The sequence below is a fragment of the Chenopodium album genome, chromosome 23 (assembly GCF_948465745.1).
Source record: "Chenopodium album chromosome 23, dcCheAlbu1.1, whole genome shotgun sequence".
NCBI classification, from domain to species: domain Eukaryota; kingdom Viridiplantae; phylum Streptophyta; class Magnoliopsida; order Caryophyllales; family Amaranthaceae; genus Chenopodium; species Chenopodium album.
Window position 1 is genome coordinate 29,282,315 of NC_137856.1, and position 20,536 is coordinate 29,302,850.

The 20,536-nt window shown below is 33.6% G+C and overlaps 2 protein-coding genes across 2 annotated transcripts; both read right to left on the reverse strand.

The window, feature by feature from the left end:
• Positions 1-380: 380 nt before the first annotated feature.
• Positions 381-2,095, reverse strand: LOC145608867 (flavonol sulfotransferase-like). The gene has a single exon (XM_081664460.1). It carries the CDS (start codon positions 2,028-2,030, stop codon positions 1,005-1,007), a length of 1,026 nt encoding a protein of 341 aa, XP_081520586.1. The 5' UTR covers positions 2,031-2,095; the 3' UTR covers positions 381-1,004.
• Positions 2,096-6,855: 4,760 nt separating this feature from the next.
• LOC145607909 (acetolactate synthase small subunit 1, chloroplastic-like) lies at positions 6,856-15,542 on the reverse strand. The gene is made up of 12 exons (XM_081663506.1): positions 15,204-15,542; positions 14,011-14,224; positions 13,830-13,913; positions 13,535-13,603; positions 12,724-12,807; positions 12,466-12,621; positions 10,411-10,497; positions 9,225-9,329; positions 9,002-9,124; positions 8,151-8,303; positions 7,821-7,886; positions 6,856-7,265 (listed from the first exon to the last, which is right to left on the reverse strand). Exons 1-12 carry the CDS (start codon positions 15,437-15,439, stop codon positions 7,182-7,184), a joined length of 1,461 nt encoding a protein of 486 aa, XP_081519632.1. The 5' UTR covers positions 15,440-15,542; the 3' UTR covers positions 6,856-7,181.
• Between the last annotated feature and the right edge of the window lie 4,994 nt (positions 15,543-20,536).

Below are 20,536 nucleotides of genomic sequence, written 5' to 3' on the forward strand. Positions count from 1 at the left end.
AATTAATTACTCCGTCTCCATTTAGTATTTACTTACTTTTAATTGACAAACTTTTCTTATGAAGATATAAAATATTAAGTAGACAGGACTACATACATTTCTCATTTTAATCCAAATTTAGTACAACAAAAACAAAAACAAAAAAATAAAATAACTACTTACTAACTATACTAATAAATTACATGGAGTAGTAAATAAATAAATAAATAAATAGTACTCTAATCACTACGTACCAACAATTATGAATCATACAATAAAGTAAAAAAATATAAGAAGTCTATTAAACTTGTCTAAAATTATTTGTCAATTAATGTGTGTCAAATAAATAAAAACGGATAGAGTATATTGTAAATATTTACAAAACTCAATTTGTAAATAGTTGCAAGATTTCATTAAAGAACAACAAAATGATACAGAAGGGATACTCAGCTCAACCATAATATTTTTGCTCAACAATATTGGGCAAAATTTTCTACATTTTAAAATTATTTATTTAATAAATTTATTGTTTATGGTTATTAAAAAACAAAATAGGTTAACCCGTTAAGCTAAGGTTCAACCTAACCAGCAGGGTGATCCAATACAACCAAATATACGTACTCCGGTTCTCAACGGATGGCCCAACCAGCCAAGTAGACTTCACTCCATGCATTCTAGACCACGCAATCTTGAACCGTCTCGAATGACCCGACCCGTGACCCAAAACCATTAATCTGAAAATAACCCAAATAAATTAACCCGACCCGACTCGAAATGGAGTTGACCCGAATTGATCCCATGCTCGAAACGACCCAACCTGAAATTAACCCAACCCAAATTGACTCGACCCGAAATTGACCCGAACATTGGTCCTAAAAATTTACCCGACCCGAACTGAACTTAACGTGAAATGATGAACTGAATTTGACTTGAAACCCGAATTGACCCGACCTAACATGAATATTTGCTGACCTAAAATTAACTCGACCCGAATTGACTCGATCCGAATAACCCGTTTGCCAGGTCTACTCTAAAGAAACCATATTGAATGATAAACCAGTACCCTCAAGTTTTTCGTGCATGAGATTATTCATCCTTTCTACCATTGAAGGTGTTAAATGATTAGTCCAATCCCCAACTTCCCCCTTCCTAAAAAAGCTACTTTTCTCAAAGTACTTGTTAATCACCCCACTTTTGTTAACATCTAATTCTCTTAGATTGTTTATACTACACATCTCTATTATATCTTCTATTACACCTTCGCTTTCTTCTTTTGAAGAAAATGGTAAACCTACAAACTCAGCCAACCTCTTCACATAAAATTTCACATCTTCCTTCAATTCTTCGTACTTGAAAAATAATACCTTATCAGGCCGTTCTAAACTCTGCTTCCAGTATCCAACCACGTGTTCAAAAAATGGCCCATATGTTATCCTCCCGGCATAAAAATCCTCAAAATAGTCCTCCATACTAACTTGAAGATCTTCATCACCTTCCAGCTTTCTCAACATTTTTGTTAAGAAGTAATAGTAAGAAACAAGCGCGTCCAAGGGATTTCGACCAATGTACAAAACCCGACACCCCGAAGCCATGATAGACTCGGGGAGAAGAGTGTAAGGCAAGTGGGTACTGAAAAGCCTTGGCGAAGGATGCTCATCTAGATGTTGAGGCCGAGGATGCTCCACAGCATTACCATAAACATTAACCTCTAGGCGACGTACAAGTTCATGCGGATGATGTTTGAGCAAAGGGCTTTGATCTTTAGGGTAATGAAAACGATTAACAACCGAAAAGAGTAAAGATTGTAACCAAGTGGTCCCGGTTTTAGGGAAGCTAGCTATGATAAGATCGGTGTTTTGAGGTCGAAAGTTTCGTTGAAACATAAGGGTGCCCTTTAGGTGGTGTGCTGTTTTGTTTAGCCAAAACCCCTTATAGTTTACTTGTTCAAGTTTGTTACTCAGAATAGTTACCTTAGGAAGGTTTTGAATAAGTTGTTGAACTTCTTGCTCACTCACTTGTTGAATTTCCTCATTCCCTTGATTTTCACTCATTTTGGTAGATTTTTGGTTTGATATATGTAAAAAGGATGATATAGTAATAGTATAAGTAGTTTTTATTTTTTGGCAAATAGTATAGTATAGTTCATGAAGATTTATAGGAGTAATGCAGTAAGTACTACGTACATAGCAACAACTAACATGGGGAAGTCAGTGTACTATTGTAGAATCAATAGCAGCCATTAACTATAGTCAGTTAGGACCACTTGACATAGTGTACTATTGTAGAATCACTAGTAGTCATGAAAAACGTGGCACAAGTCTTAAATTTCCGTGGCTATGCAATTTTTGTTGAAGCTATTACTTAAAAAGAGAAAACGACAACATGAAGCAAACAAGTAATCGACATACTCACAAATCTATACTTAGTATTTAAAAACTATAACCAAGAAATTAAGAAAGACACATGTCCCTATCCATTCTATTACACTTCTCTAACCATAGTACTACATGTCATCTTACACTATTAATTTTTTATTACACTATTTTTTTTTTAATTCTTTCATTAAACTTATACTTCATCTCTTCATCTTCATCTCTCCCCTTTAATTCAACCTTTTTCCTATTCTTTCTTTAATTTTAGCCCTTCCACCTTCTATTTAAGCCTCTTTTTCAATTAAAGTTCCAAAATCTTAATCATGTTTTCGATTACTTATTATACCCTATAATGGCTTACTGATATTTCCTCACTTATCTCTTAATACAATTTTATATGAATAATCCGTGCATTGCACGGGCCAGAAGGCTAGTTGTTATTAATATGTCACACACTCACACACATATGGTTGAATATATAGCTAGAAAAGATAACAATAATGCCTTAAAACTAGGATCTATTTAACCCATGATCTATAAATCAAGGGCCACTAATACAATCCCACTAACAAACTCTACTAACCAAAATCACGTACTTTGACCCACAAATAATTCTTGGTTGGTCAATTTTTCATTTATTTTTAAAAAAGGCAAAATCTAATATATATATATATATATATATATATATATATATATATATATATATATATATATATATATATATATATATATATATATATATATGGAGTTTTTTCCCGAGTTTTTAAAGAGCCACGTATGATTTAATTTTCTCAGCGCGCCATGTAGGATTATGAATTTTTGTTGTAGCCAATTAAATAAGAGATTATTAAAGTTTAAAGTTTAACTTAGTTAAATATAAAATTTTATCTTTTGATCGATATTAGGAATTTTATCTAAATATGCAACAAATTTTATCACATAAATACAAAAAAATATATATATATTTTAAAAAATTTAAACAAACCGTGCATCGCACGGGCTTCATCTAATGTACTCTAATGTATGTATAATCGTAAATACATACATAATTATAGTATTTGTAGATCTATTTTTATTTTTAAAAATTATTTTCGAAAACTAAATAATAATTAAATTTTAGAAAATAAAAAATTCATCATAATTTAGCACCTTACGTCCTTACGCATCAAAAAAAATAAAGTTACTGAAAGAATTTTTTCTAAATTTCAAAAGTGAAACTCGAATTCTCCAGCACAAATTCTATATTGATTGACAAATGACAAGTATACTGTATACCCATTCAAACAAACCCCAAAGCGCAACCAATTTTTCTAAATTACACCTTCGCAATTTCCGACCACCAGAAACCCCACACTGCAGTCAATTTCGCAGCCAACAACAACAACAACCTTGGTGCCCAACCAACCCTAGGAGCCCGAATTCCAAAATACACCGCAACAACCTCGATCATCGCACCACCGTAGCAGCCCTAATTGACCGCTCCCTCTTCACCCGCAAACTCCGGCAGCCAGCCAATAATCGCAACCCAAAATCCCAATCCGACAAATTTTAAATTGTGAGGAACAATGATGAACGATTTTAATTTTGTGATTTTTAATTATAAGTATAATTTTGAAGATTAATTAATATTATAAAATAGATTTTCATAATATATAATTATGTATGTATTTCTAAAAAAAATATATGTATTAAAATCATACTTAATATAAATACAATTTTAATACATTAGGGACTTAAAAATAATTCAAAATGAAATTCAAATTACTAAATATAAGCCAATTAAATTTTGCCATGTCACCATATTGTAGTGCCTCTTTTGAAGAATGACATTGTAGAATTTTTACACTTAGTGTGCCATACATTGACTAACAAACTAATGTTTGAATCAATATCCCAACACACCCCCTTGATTCAAACTCACACGCAAATGTTTAAACCTCAACAACCATATTGTGACGATGGACTTTGACTTGAACACGACCTTAAACTCGACTCAAACATTCCTCTTAAAAATATCAAACATGGTATCAAGAGCTTCAACTTAGATCCGGAAAGAGAGAAATGATGCCAAAAAAAAAAAAAAAAAAAAAAAAATCGTCAATGAAACAAAATATATCAGTCGTGTTTGTTGTGAGTAAAAAAGTCATGAGGTTTGAGTGTAAAACATAGTGAGTTTTTCTTTAAGAATGAATTTTGTTTTTTGTGTGTTTAGTCATTGTAGAAATGGGTGCATTTAATGTGTCGATGGGTACCTTTTGTATTAGTTGTCGCGGTTAATGTGTCGATGGGTACCTTTTGTATTGTAAAAAGAAAAACACATTTTCTCCGCCGGCGACCGACTTTTCTTTGTCCTTACTTGTCATTACCATTACCGCGGCTGTGTAGATCGTGAAACAGGAGGTAAGGAGTTGGTGGTTAAAAGAGGAGGAGGAGGTGGTGGTGGGTAGTATGAAGAGGTGGTGGTGGAGGATAGTATGAAGATGGGGTAAATTGAGAGGGTAATTTTTTTTGATAAAAGAGGGTAAATTTGTAATTTAGTTTATTTTGCGGGCGTTAGTTAGATATTCGAGGGCGGCGTTTAGCTTTTCTGGAAATATCATCTCTACTTTCTCATAAAATGATGTGTTTATTGTTACTTTTATATTATAATTGAAATCTAAATTTGAAAATATTTTAAAAAAATAATCTAGGCCAATATATTTGTTGTATTTCCCAGATGATCCTTCCTCTTATCAAGGCAGGCAAGATTTCATATGTGGAAGACATTGCTGAAGGTCTAGAGGCTGCTCCTGGAGCTTTAATTGGTCTTTTCACTGGTCGTAACGTTGGAAAACACGTTATTACAGTTGCGCATGAATGACTGAAATTAATGAAGGAAGTATGAACGATCTTTCCATATACCCTCATATTTGGAGGTGAATAAAATTTACTCCGTACTATCTTAGAAAATATTTTTTTTTAAGGTAAAATTGGGATCAAAACAATGCCATTTAATTTAATATTGCAATACGGGACGATATTTAAAAATTGCGGTGTCTTTTTGGTGCAGCAGGCCACATGGCAGCAGGCCACACCATGTGGCCTGCTGCCAAGTCAGCAAAATAACTGACCTGGAGGTTACTATTCACGCGCATGTAGGAGTTACTGGTATTGTCAGGGTTACTTGTATTTTTCAGGGTTTTTTTTTTTTTTTTTTTTTTTTTTTTTTTTTTTTTTTTTTCAGGAGTTACTTATATGATTACTTATTTAGGGGTTACTTGTATTTTTTTTTTCAAAAGTTGTATAAATTATTTATTCAGGGTGTTTTCAAAAAAAAAAAAAATTACTTATTCAGGGATTACTTATATTTTTCAGGGGTTACTTGTTTTAATTTTATTTTTCAAGGGCTACTTTTATGGATTACTTATTTAGGGGTTACTTGTATTTTTCAGGGGTTACTTTTTTTTTTTCTTCTTTTTCTTCTTCTTCTTCAGGGGTTACTTGTATGGATTGTTTATTCAGAGGTTACTTGAATGGGTTAATTAAAGGGTTACTTGTATGATTACTTATTCAAGGGTTACTTGTATGTGTTACTTTAGAGGTTACTTGTATGAGTTACTTATTCAAGAGTTGCTTATAGGCCCCATACCAAACCAGTAACACCCTACAAGTAACCCCCGACCAAAACCAGTAACACCCTACAAGTAACCCCTGACCAAAACCAGTAACACCATACTAGTAACCCCTGACCAAACCAAGAACACCTACAAGTAATCCCTGACAAAACTAGTAACACCGTACAAGTAACCCCTAACTAAACCGGTAACACCCTACACGTAACACTTTTTTTTTTGACAAGTAACACTCTATAATATGCTCATACTACTATTGTTGTTTATGTTGCTGATTTTTTGACGAAGAATGTTCGATCGAAGATTCCACGAAGAAAACGAGCTCAAATTTCTCCGGTTCTCATTGATTTCACTACTTCAAATGTTGTTGATGATTTTAAACTTAATTAATCGCAATTTTCACAGCAATTTAACACTCAAATTCTACAATTTCGGGCTTTAATTGCATCAATTTGGCAAAGAGGAGAGAGAAAATGGGTTGAGTAGAGATATGCTTGTTGGTGATGTGTGGTCTAATTTGAAGAAGAAACTAAGAAAAGAGGAGAGAGAAAATGGGTGGAGTAGAAATATGGTTATTGGTGATGTGTGGTTTGGCTTGGAGAAGAAGCTAAAAAAAGAAGAGAGAGATAAAGGAAAGAAGACTTATGTATTTTTTAATACTAGTAAAATTGTGGCTGGCCACATGGTACATACAAAAATTTGTGTAAAAACTGATATTGTTAAAGTATACTTACCTTTCATAAAAATTGAAACACTCAGACCAAAACTCTCACACTTTTTTGCAAATTTAATTTTTCGAAACAGAGAAAGTATTACATATATTGAGACAAATCTAACAAGATTTACTATGTTTTTCTTTAACTTATAAAGTAGTAGTACATTAGGTTATGCAAGAGGTTATTAGTGTCAAAATTGCAAATATTGCAATATTAAAATCATAAACACAATTTTTTAGCAATCTAGAAAAATTCGAAAGTTTCACGAAAGATTGTTACTGTACTTAAGGTGATTTATAGTTGTTTAGCAATTTAAGCACTATCCTCTACAGCTCTAACTAGAGAAACACAAGTTCGGCTCTAACTAGAGAAACAAAAGTTCAAATGATATGTGATTTTAATTTTTAAAGAAAAGTACCTTACAAAACTTTTTGCAAGCAGAAACAAGACATTCTTTATCCACCCGGCTTTCTATGATGTAGTCTTGACAGTTGACAGAAATCTTACAATGGAAAAGAGTATCCACGGAGATATTTTGAGTCCACACCAGACTCTCGAACCAAGGCCACCCGTCCTGTTCGTGCAACCTGTACCATTACAGAATATGAGATGCAAGTCACATATTGTTATTGACTGATCAGATGTATAATGAATCTAATGATGACAGTAGCTACAATCTAGAAGAAACTTTTTCACAGGTTTGACAGCAAATCAGCAATGTTGCAGGTTTTAAAGAAGGAATAATATGTTAAGACAGGTATGGCAACAACATTTTGGGATGGTTGACATTCATATATATACCAAACTCAGAATGAATGGTGAATTAGGAAAAAAAAAAAAAATAAATAGAGATTGCCTATTTCTAGCGTAGCCAATAGATTCACTACTCTCAACTCTGGATTACAGTGAGCTGAATAAAATGACTTCAGTTTCTCGCACTATGTATTTTTCATGCAAGCAGCAGATGGTCATATCTTATTGGATCAGGTAACAATGCACACTTTCAGTACCTCTTATCCTACCTTTGGCGAGGGCCTCTTTAGAGGCTTGATGCCTTGATGTAATGGTATTGTTGAAACCAAATATAAGAAAACAAGCAAACGACTCATTATTCAATACTTGTATATATGTGTAAATCCTACCTCACAGATACCAAAGGGTTCCAACAATCTCTGAAGTGCAACCATCTTGTTTATATCTCCAGTGAGCTAGGAGTCAGAAGCCCAACAGTTAGAATCAGACTTAGTAAAGTGAATATTAGTATAACGTACATGAAATATGAAAACCGCAAGATATTTATATCAGTGCATAAGCTATCATAATATAAGAGGTAAAAAAGAATGCAGTGCATCTATCCCACAGATTTAGAGTTACAGATGCCTCTGAGCTTACTTCTATTAGTTGTCTTTATAAGCACAAATTATTTAGGAAAAATAATGGGATATGCACTAAGCTATCTCCCCAACAGTTACCTCAAGTGTTATGGTATGACTAGATACATCAACAGCTTTGGCTCTAAAAATGCTGGCAATGTCAAGGACCTCACGACGTGCAGCAGTATTCACCGCTACCTTTATCAACATCAACTCCCGCTCAGCAAAAGGTAAATGGGTGAAATCTCTAACCTGAACCAGAAACCAGATCCCAATTAATGACTCACAGTTAAAGCAATACACCTCAGGATTTCATTACTTCACGACAGAATGAGACAGTGAAACAAAAATTGGTAATTAACTCATACATGTAGGAGTGATCCAAATACCATATAACAGTTATAGTTTCCAGCTTTTGATTTAAAGCAGTTAAAAAAAGATTAGCCCCATCTCCCTGCTAAAACATGTCTTATTCTTTCCTTTAACCTTTCATTACTTTACGGGCCTTTAAGATGGAGAAGATATAATAACGATTGTAGTGAACTAATGTATCGTCTCCCTAAATTTTTTTGTTCTCAACTTCTTATTAGAAAGGTGACACAGAATGATCTTTCTCCTATCAACGGAAAAAAGTTTCCTGTCATAGATGATGAATCAAACAATCGTGTTTATAGCTTGAGATCAAAGTTTAACAAACACCAGCATACTATCTATAATATACATTTCTCCACCAACTATTCTTATTATTGAACTTTTCTACACCAACTATTTGTATGAGTTACAGTAACAACAAGAACTATAACACCCATGATAAAACAATTCACAATGAAAACCCAACAAATTCAGTTCATGTTATCAACTGCATATAATAGAAAACACCAATAAATTAAAGTTACAAATGTTACAACCACCAACCGAAAAAAGCAGGCCAAGTAAATAAGCACCCTCACCTCATGTATATCAACCAGCTTGTAAATTTGCTGCACCAGTTTGCTGATTGATTCGTCTGTACCAGGTACAACAGTAGTAATGCGAGACAGACCCTCACCTTCCGCACGACCCACAGCTAAACTCTGATAACAATGACCAAAAGGCAATCAAATACGCTAGTAGCTTGATCATCAATTACAAAAGTTTTATCTTTTAAATAGAGAGCAAGAACTGACAACAAACCTGAATGTTATAACCCCTTCGAGCAAAAACCCCTGTAACAACATTAAGGACCCCGGGTTTGTCATTCACAAGCATCGATAGAGTGTGTGACCGCATCCCACTCGTCTGAGTACATATAGCCAAACATAAGGTGACTCCAAGTAGCATCATTATTGAGATAATATAATAATACTTCACAACCCACTCAAAGAGATAACCAGCAGTACTTTTCCACTCTTTTCTGCTTTCATATCTTTTAGATCATTAGATGATTATTCATTTACTATTTCATAGCACTAAGCATAGAATGACACATGAGATTGCATCATCCACCATAATCTATCATATATGTAAAATAGAGTTCGATAAACCATAGAGCATATGTACAAACATGGGGTGATCGCTAAAAGGCTTAAATGGAATCAAATCATGAGAAGAGTCACTGTCTTTTACAGAATATTTGGATAGCTATCATGGAAGGAAAGGGAGATGGAGGGAGAAAAGGCATAAGCTTGCATCTTCTTTTAAATCTTTCCAACATTGTAAGAATTGGTTTTTTTTCAAGGGGGAAAAATACAGATCCCACCAATTCCACCCTATATTTAGGCAAGGGAAATGAATCCCCTAACTTTCTCTTCCCTCACTATTCCCCTATCCAAACACTGTTACATATTGCACCACTACACTTAATTATATTATGCTAACTGCAGTTCCATCTTATTATTTACAATGGAGCAAAGAAACTATTACATCTATAACCCCTATAGTTCTAAGTCTTCTAACAGATTCTTACTTAGACATTTTATAGAATTATTGCAGCATTTTCACAACAAAAGGAGCTTAATCACATTTTCAAAATATTTTCCTTTTCTAATATACCATTCTAGTCAAATGCTGGTGGTCCTTTACTTTTATAGACCCAACCTTCAGCTAATACAAATTCACCTCCATATAATTTTATTTAGTTACATATCCATTTTACCCATTTCATTATATCTAGTTTAGGATACTATTCACTTCCTGCAAGTTACAATAAATGCCATATTAGCTTAGAGTGAAGCAAATCCTTAAGGAGGAGGTTGTTCTCAAGCTGTAAGGCATCATGACAACTACATAACTAATGCAACTCAAGTGACCAGTAACCCCTGAAATGAAGTAATATAAATGGCCAGTAATCTTTCTAGGAAATAGAAAGGAGGTTGCTTACATCTTCATCATTCAAAACACCCCAGTGAGCATCAAGGACTTGAGGAATTGCAAAGCCATCAAAAGGTTCTACAGGATAAACATCACCCTGGATATAGAGAAGATAAAACACATCAAGACAATGGACTTCATTAGTAGTATTTTTTTGATAATCAATGAGAAAAGCAGACAGGAAATTTTGTCATTACAACACAACCACAGCAATGCCCACATATAATTCTATCATCAGAAGAACTAGAGGTCAAGACATGTAGTCTGCAGTGAAACATATTCAAGGGGAGAACAGTACAAGGAGAAGATCTAACCATAGTAATCCTAGCAGTCAAAATACTCAAAACTCAAAGTAAAGTAAGATATTTGGACAAGAAGAGGAATGTACTGTTATACAACAAACATAATTTTCATAGGATACACATCATCCTGCAGCAATCGATGGTGTCTATAACTTTTGGAATTACACATTACATTCAGAAAGGTTTAAGTCGAGAAGAGACGAAAAAGTCCAATGTGTAACTGGATAATATGTTTTTTTTACACAAAACAGATTTATCATGATCCTGGTGGCCATTTTATTTCAACATAATTCAATAAGTCAATCCCAACATGCACCACCACACTAATCTAGCAGTTACTAAGGTACACTTAAGATTTGCAACATGTAGATTTGTAATTAAGAATAAGGATTTGAATTAACACGTGCAAAGCAACAACAGGACTATTCATCAGTTGCATCAGCGCACCCTACAATCTGACAGTCCAACAAGACTCAATAATTCTCTACATGATTTATTATTTTCTTCTACATGATTTATTATTTTCTTCAGGAAATGTTTTCTTTTTTTCTTTTCTTTTTTTTTTTTTTCTTTTTATGAATAAGGTGGTCCAGTATGAAAGAAGGATGGATTTATTAAGTTTTCAACATAATCCCTCATCTCAGATGATAATTTGGCAACGTTCAAAGTTTATAAAATTTTATGACACTCCCTGTTATTTTAATCACATTAGCCAAATCATGCCATCATTTTTGTACCAAAAAGCTCACCCCATGAACTACAGTGCAAGGCTCAAAGGATGAACACTACTAGACACTAGAATAGTCATCTCGAGTCCCTTAAACATTAGAGGCACGCCTCTGGAATCTGGAAGCCTGCCTAAAATATTATCTATTTAGATTTTTAAGAAAATTATAATTTTGAATAGTATTTTTTATTTTTTTATTTTTTTTAACTATGTATGATATGTTACTATGATTCAGTTGGTACTTGTTATGGAGTAAATAAGTTTCATGATGAATATATATTCTAAAAAGTCTCTTCTTTGCTTCGCATACGTATGTATCTTCATTTTCACACGTTATGCTTAGGTTCTAGGACTTCCGTCACTTAATGCACCCATGCCATTAAACAAATTGGTCTAACCTGTGATCCCAGATAAAGAGATATAAGGACAGATCCACTTCAATTATCTAGAAAATTCAAATTTTAGGTTTTCCTTTCAGAGCGAGAAAGTTGAAGATATTGAAATTTCACCATGGTAAGAGGGCGAAATCCTCCATACTACGTGTTCCTTCAATCTTTCTTACTCACTCCATTTCAAAGTGGTTATCAGTTTGTCCTCATTTTATTTTTAGGGATATTTCAAAATGAGTGCCCTAGTTACTCACCCTTTCTATGAGTTCAATAGTTGAATGCACAATTCTGCTAATATATATTCTTGTTAGTTCTTTTATTCTTTAATTAATAAGGTGAAAGTCATGTAGTCAACTAGGTTTAACACTCTCATTTAGAAGGATTACTGTTTCCTCTTGGAATTTCATTCCTGGGATTGGATACTTTGTTCTATATAACAACGCTCGTAAGTGAAAATAAATGAGGCCTTCAAAAGCAGCAGGCAACTGCTCATTGTATGATTTAGACACATTTGTTAAAAGAGAGCGCAGCTACTGGGATTACAACTGTAGATAGGCTGAAAACTAAAAATTATGACCACATATAAATGAATAGTATTCAGTTGCCTGATATGAGAAGTGCGAGCAGTGAACAGTCAAGAAACACACCTCCACAGTTGAATTTGACGATCCATCATCAGGCGTTTGTGTTGAAACTCCAGAAAGAGCATCCACAGACACAGTTTCTTCAAGATCAGGATAAGAAGCAGCAGAAAATCGCCAGAAAGGAGCAGACTCTCCCAATTTTTCCCTTCTAAGAGCGATCTATTTTAAAGGGAATTCACAACAAAATAAAAAATGTTTAAAGCATAATCCGAGGAAAAGATTATGTTGTACAACGTGAAATTTGAAAGAATTAATATAGACCTTTCCAGTACGAGCAATCTCTTTAATTCCGAACTTGGCAAGATTTCTTAGCACTGCAACCAACTTGCCTGGGTCTCCAGTGACCTGCATTTTCCACTTGCTTAGTAACTGATTCGTTGAACATATGATCCAAAAAATACAGCTCAAAGGTCAGAATGTCAAGAGCTAGTGAAACGACTATGTTCTGATGATTTCCATACAAGGAATTATCACACAATTGTAAATGGATAACAGGATGTGCAAACAATACTGGGCATCAGGTGTAATTTCTTATTTCTCCAAGCTATGACACCACATTCAGTCAAAAAAACCAACAGTGTATGCAGTCTTCGCACCACATATGGTCATTTACCGAATGCTGAATTTGGTAATGAAACCTCAAAAGGCACCACAATTCTTGGATAATCTTTTTATTTTTCCAACATATTACCTCTCCGAGGCTCAGGCTGTTATTCGAACATACAAAGTACATAAGAATGATTAAATATACATTCCTTCAATCTAAAATTAAGAGTAAAATAAAAATGATTGGAACTAACAGTAATGATCAGAACAAGTAGAACTCTTTTCAAAAAAAAGGATCAGAACAAGTAGAACAGTCGTGATTATTGATTAAAATGCTCTTCTTCCCCGATAATTTATTTTTATGTAGGTGCATAGGACGTCATCATTAGACAAATGAAGTAGCCAGTGAAAAATGCAAATAAGCATTTGATCCATGTAAAATCTTTGAACATCTGTACAAGTACAATAACCATAATTTCAATTATCATAAAATTAATATTGCTAGCACAATATTTCAAATTATCACCTCCATTGTCAGATTTTCTTCCGATATGTCCACAATTTTGGCACGGAAGATGTCCACCAACCACATCAGCTGCAATAAAACAAGGAAACAACAAAATTTAATTAATTAGATAAATTATTAAAAGCAACTAGAATTATACAGCACAGTTAACTGAGAAGAAAGACGGACAGCAGATAAGCCTGTAGCAGGAAATTGTCCCAAAAAATTTAGCAAGAACTAATCACAGCCACCTGGTAGTCTAACAAAATTCACTACTCTCCAAAGTTGGGTACTGAAACATATACAAATTAAGTACCTCAGCTCGGTTATTCTGATTGGCTCTGACTTTTACAAGCATTAATTCACGTTCTACTTGTGGCTCCTTGGATATATCTTCAACCTACATGTAAAAGGACTTCAGAATATATTCCAAAAGAAAGTTGGTGACGTGAATCAATTCACAGTAGTCATTACTCATTATCTAAAAGAAAGACAACCTTCAAAACATTTACAAGCTTCTGAAGTTGTTCCATCACTTGCTGCAACACCTTATCAGTTCCAGTGACAACAACAGTGAAAAGAGCTTTGTCTTTGTTCAACCCAACAGCAAGAGATTCAATATTATAACCCCTTCTAGCAAAGACCCCTGCAATTCGATTTATCATTCCACTTTCATCCCCAACAAATACTGATATTGTGTGCCTCCTCGACCTTTGAAATACACAAAAACATAATTTATTGTTCATCACTCTTGAAACAAGTCAGTCAAAATACAATTACTCATGTAACGTATAAAAGTCATATTACTCACATACCAAAATCTGATTATATAGTATTTCTACATGCAAGCATTAGACTTTAAAAACAAACAAAGCTTTTGAATCCTTGAGGGAACAGAACAAGAATACTAATGATCAACTATGTCAATGTTGATCAAAATGCAGTTAATATATGCACTCTAAATCACCTTTAAGTTCATTTCCACACATCAAAATCAAGACTATATATTATATAATTATCAAAAAACCACAATAGTTGCAAACAGATAACTTCTATTGCAGAAAGCCTCAAAGCCATAGAGCTAAACAATTCTGCTCAATAATAACAGGATTATGAAAGTAACATTCCCTTAATCTTCATGTGCCAAAAGCTCCAAATCTTAAACCAAGTTGCCCTTCATTTTTAAGTCTATAATCCCTAGATTTCCTTGATGCTATTAAGTAACTTAACAGTATACAAGCAATGATCAAATTGAATCTCAACCTATGTTAGTTCAATTTGGCTAGAAAGGTTATAACACAAGTACATGTCCAAGGGTCAGAAGCCACCACCTTACAAAAGTTTGTACGAATTCATTCCAAAATGAATTATTTAAGTGTCATACCCATGTCCGAGTGTAGAGTATCCGACACGAACTTGATCGAAAACAAAAGATGGACTAATATTTTAATAACAAACTCAATCATGTCAAATTTCTTATAGTCTCTTAAGCTCACTTCACTTGCAGCAAAATACCCAAATCAAAAAAGTTCCCAGATTAATGATCAACTAATTTACCAATTACAAAGCAATTATACAAGAATTATACGGCATATTCAAATTCAAACATTGATTAATAAAACTCAAAGCAAAAGGGCAAGCTCATATGAGAAGAAATTAAAACATATCAATATTTTAATAATTATCATACTTTGATAGAGAGGAGGGAGAAGATCCATTGAAGGACAAATTACTATCACTGCCCTTTTGATCAACATTGGAAGCAGATACCACCATTTTATCAAAATCCAAGTTCTTCCATTTTCTTGGATTAAACCCCAAATTCAAATTCTGGGATTTGAAAGAGAAAGCATGGAAATCCTGCTTAAACCCATCTTTTAAAGAGCAAAATAAACTGGTTGAAGGGTGAGTTGACAAGGCCGCCATGATTAAAAGCTTGAAGCTCAGCTATATTGGTTTGAGGACAGTTTATACGTGACGTTTATGGTGGAAAGTTCAAAGTTTTCGAAGAAAAGTGGTTTTTTTTTAAGGGGTTTTGGAAAGTTTATTGTTTTGTAGGGGTTTTGCCATTTTGGACCATTGAAGTTGAATTTTTTTGGCTGGATTGTTGTGTAATTAAGCCCAATTATCCAAAAATAGAAAAACCCAACCCTTTTTTCAATCGATCTTAAACAAAATTGGATAAGTATTAGATACTTGTTATCTGATTTTTGAAGATTTGTTAATCGAATTTATCAAATGTCCAATATCCGAAATACAATATAATTGCTTTTAAATTTTAGATATTTTATACTACTTTCGTTTCAGATTACGTGCAACGTTTATAAAAAATGGATTAAAACAAATGCTACATAGTATGTGCAACAAATGTTTTCTTTCCTTTCTAAATCGTCATTTCTCTCTATCTCTCTCCTCAACACATGTCAATGCATTTGTTGCACATAATATGAAATAGATGTAGGATTTATTTTTTTAAAATGTAAATAATACCCAAATTTTGGATATTTGGATTGGATATCCAGTATGCGAAATCAAACATTTTTCTTTGGAATTTATATATTTTTGAATATCCGAAAGCTAATATCCAAATGGGTATCTGTCACCTAATATTAGGATCGGATATCCGATACGAAAATAATATCAAATCAGATGCTGATCGGATCTACAAATAATCAGATCATCACATAGTTTTGCTCAACCCTACTTGAGTCAATACCGCCCTCAACTTTGACTAACAATTAGCACACCACCAAACTCACTGGGGTGCGATGTGTGTCATTAATGATGTTGTTGGCTACTTATTCCAGCAGAGACGAAGTTTCTTTAATACTCTCTCCGTCCCTATATAGTTGACATAGTTTAACAGCGCCTAATTCTAGGTTTTTTTTTTTTTTTTTTTTTTTTTACTCTATATTGACATTAATATTTTATTATGTAAAAATTAGTAGCGGAATGATTTGGTGTGCGGGACCATTACTTGTGTTATGGGAGCGGGGGGTTGAAATTTAATTATTAAATCATATAAGTTGGGAAAATAAGAGTGAGACCCATATATATATTAAAAAAATAAAATAAAAAAAAAATTGTGGGACCATCTTCTTTGAAGGGAAAGCATAGAATTGTGTCAACTAACAAGAGTGACCTTATAAAAAAAGTGTGTCTACTAAAAAGGGACGAAGAGAGTTTTTTTTTTCCCCTATTTTTCCATTTCATTAACCTTAGTAACCTTTCATTAGCTTATAACTAACTTTTTTTTTTTTTTTTGAGGGAAGCTTATAACTAACTTTTATTGACCCTTGATTAACCTATGTAACCCATACATGCTTAAACCATGGAAAAATATTGAGTCATTTTTTAGGCGTGTGCGTGCTCGAAAATTTTCTATACAGGTGCACTGAGATTGGATTTTGAGAGGTCATTTTGATCCTTATGACCAATTGAGGTCAAATTTGGCAAAAATTATCCTATATGCCTCGATTAGGTGCTAAAAAACGATTCTAATAACGTGATTCGATGAAAAAATGATTAGTTAAGATTTTGAGGGATCATTTTAGTCCTCGAGGTCAAATAAAGGCAAAAGTTACCTAAAAAAAATGCTTTGGTTTGCATGTTATGCGATGTCTCACTTTGAGTGTCTCTATTTTCAAGTATAGTAAATTACACAATTAAAGTTTTGGGATCATTTTAGTCCCTAAGAGTCAAAGCTAAGAAATGCCTCCATGCTCCATTTGTATACGATGGGTTAAGTATGAGTCAATTAAGGTAAATCAAGAGTTAATAAATTAGTTAAAGGTTAACAAAGGATCAATCTGTGAAAGGTTCTAATCTAAGAAAATACCTTTTCTTCACTTGAAGAATAATAACATAAGAATTAGATAAGATACCACTAGATTCTACTCTACCAGCTACAGTTGGCAACTTAGCATCCGCATAATATAAAAATGATATACAATATAAAGCCAATTAGCCAAATCAAGTCAACGACTAATATGGGGCCACTTGGTCAATAATATTGCATTATTTATCATAAAGCTTATCATTAAAGTTATAAAAAAAAACTTTAATTAATGGGTCCCTAAAGTCAATTAAGTCACTAAATAGTCACGGGACGATGAACAAGACGTAAAGCTGCCTATCTAAATTATAAGCCATTAAACGAGTAATCAAAAGTGAGGCTATTATATTAGGGCTAATAATACAAAACTCACGTTTTCAATCTTCCAATGTTTACGTGCCACCAACTATTTTTGTTTCTATGGTATGGGCCCATGGGGGGGTGTTGTGTGTCTACACTAGTGTGATCAAGACAATTCATGTTCAATCAAATATATGTAATTAATAGTTCAAGGTTTGGCTTTTTCTTCCTTTCTAAAAACTCAAATAATTTAAGGATCTTGTTGGCCATTATAAAGATAATGGTAAGTGATACATATAATATAGTAATTATTAAACTATGTTTAGCACTATTGCATTGTTCAATTCTTTCATTCATAAGTTTAGTTTGAATTTAAAGCTCTGTTGTGTACTTGTGAGACGAAAAGTTAAGAAAAAAAAAAAACAATGTAAATATAATTTAAATTTGTCTATGATAAGGACTGGAAATGACTATAGGTGTAGAACCCTATTTTAAAATAAGGGTATGTCGGTATGAGGCTCATTATGTCTTTTTAGACTCTACGAGTTTGTATAATATGGTATGCATATGTGGTATAGAGTAGGGTAAGGGTCCAACTGTCCAAGTATTCTGACTCATATTTAACTAAGGAACCCACTATACTCATTCGAGTCATTCCTACTTGAGCCTTCCTAGATTTGTCCAAATTTAAGGGGATATTGATGATGAAATCGCTTATACATATGCATTTATGTGAGATGTTGAATTGTAATATGCTTATGGACAAGGATGTATTGTGCAATTACTACTCTACTAGCCATCACTTTAATTGCATCAATCAAATTGATCATTGATTATGTATTAGTTTTATTGGGTATTTGGGTAGATTACATAAGAAAAAATAATAAAATAATGTTTAAAAAAAATGATAAAATAAGTTGCAAAACGATAATTAACTAATTAAGAATTTATATTGGACCTTGGCGGCTTGGCTCATACTCATGCGGTCATGCCCTACTAGCTTATTAGCATCCGTAGACCGTAGTGTCCTTGTTTACGAGTACGTACAAAGCCTTCTAAGCACTACCATTCTTAATACGTGTGCGGTGTACTTGTACATGTTAAGGAGAAGGTTCATCTTTGAGGCTATGAAGGGGAATTTTAGGAAAATTCCTCCTAAAATGAGTTCGGTGAGATTTGACCCCTGACCTTTTTTTTATAACAAAGAAAGGAAAGTCAATATATTACTAGCTGGTCATAGAGGCCCAGCAAATCTGAAAGAGTTCATAGTACCAAAATAAAACCCCAAGAAGCTTTAAAAAGGCAAAATTGCAGACTTGGGGGTTAAGTGCCCTGTAAAGGCTCCGCAACAATAAAAAGAAAGCTGAAAAAAATAAAACTATAGCAGAATTAATATAAATAGAGTAGCCAGAAGGCTTGGAAGAGAAAACATCAGGATCAGCCGACATTGAGCATGTCCATGGAGGTAGTCAGCTCCTTCATGTACACTTCAGTGAGAGAAGAGGGAGAGAAGAAGTGATAGACAGTATCACTATCCTCCGGCAAGCGTCTTCCCAAATTTGCAAGGCCGTGGGCAATTTTGTTTCCGGTGCGTTTGACATGCAAGATGTTAACCACCCATTCTTTTGCAAGAAGCTTGGAAATGTCACCAATAATAGCAGCTAGCTTATCATCCATGTATCTTGTCGGGTTTTCTAGCATATACTTTAGAGCCTTGGCATCAATCTCCAACTGAACAAATCTGATCTGTCTTTCCCAGGCAGTAGAAAGCCCTTACCTGATGGCAAGTAACTCAGCAGAAGCTGCCCCAACAGTGTTAAGGCGCATAGAGAAACCAATTTGCCATTTCCCTTTGTGGCATCGAATGACTCCACCAGCACCAGCATTATTGATGTCAATCCATGATCCATCCGTGTTGATTTTGTAGAAGCCAACTGGGGGAGGAGCCCAAGTTCTTGGAGAAGGGTTGGAGCTTGAAGAAGTTGCCTCAACCTGAGTGTTTGGGAAAGTATTGAGCCAGCTTGGGTTCGCCAAAGCCCTATCAAGTCTCTCGCGAATGTTAGCAGCTCCTTCCCTTGCATTATGACCATATGCATGAAAGTTGGAGAATTAGCCAATTGTTAGCCTCCTTTCTTAGCACTACCATTTAAAGTTGTAAGATATGGAGTTTAAATTATGGATAAGCATAAACTTCAAAAAATGTAATTGATTTTGCTGTATTATTATGCGTAAAATGATACATTCTTAAAACCCTTTCCACTTATTTCAGGAAAAATAAGTTCAGATAAATTATGATAAAAGTTAATAAATTCATATAAGTTCAAATAAGATAACTTTAGGAAAAATTAAGTTCTAAAGATAAGTTTAGATAATCTGTGATAAGGGTTAATTAGAGATACTCAAAATTTAATTTATAACCAAAATAAGTTCTAATAAGAACTAATAATTTCAGATAAAATCATGATCAGTTCAGATAAGTAAAAATCAAGTGAATCGAACGCACCCTAAATAAATAAAAGCTTATTGAAAAGAATAATTAACAAGATTATAATAAGGAAACCTATAATATATATACAATTGTACAACAATAATTTGTGTACATGCCGCCATTAATTATTTCCATCACACAAATATAACAACATTATCCACATCTTGTCCCATGCCTTCACCACTTTCAAAATTTATGTGCTATACATGGAAGTTCTAGTCACTTAGTTAGCATAGTCCCCATATAAGTATATAACTACAATACTACGTAATTAAACAATATAATGATTTCATTTCATATGTCATAATAGGTTGATAATGTTGTTAAATATGCTAATTACCTAATTTGGTTATGCTTATAGCAAAGATACACATACACAGTTGTACTAACTGACTTGTAC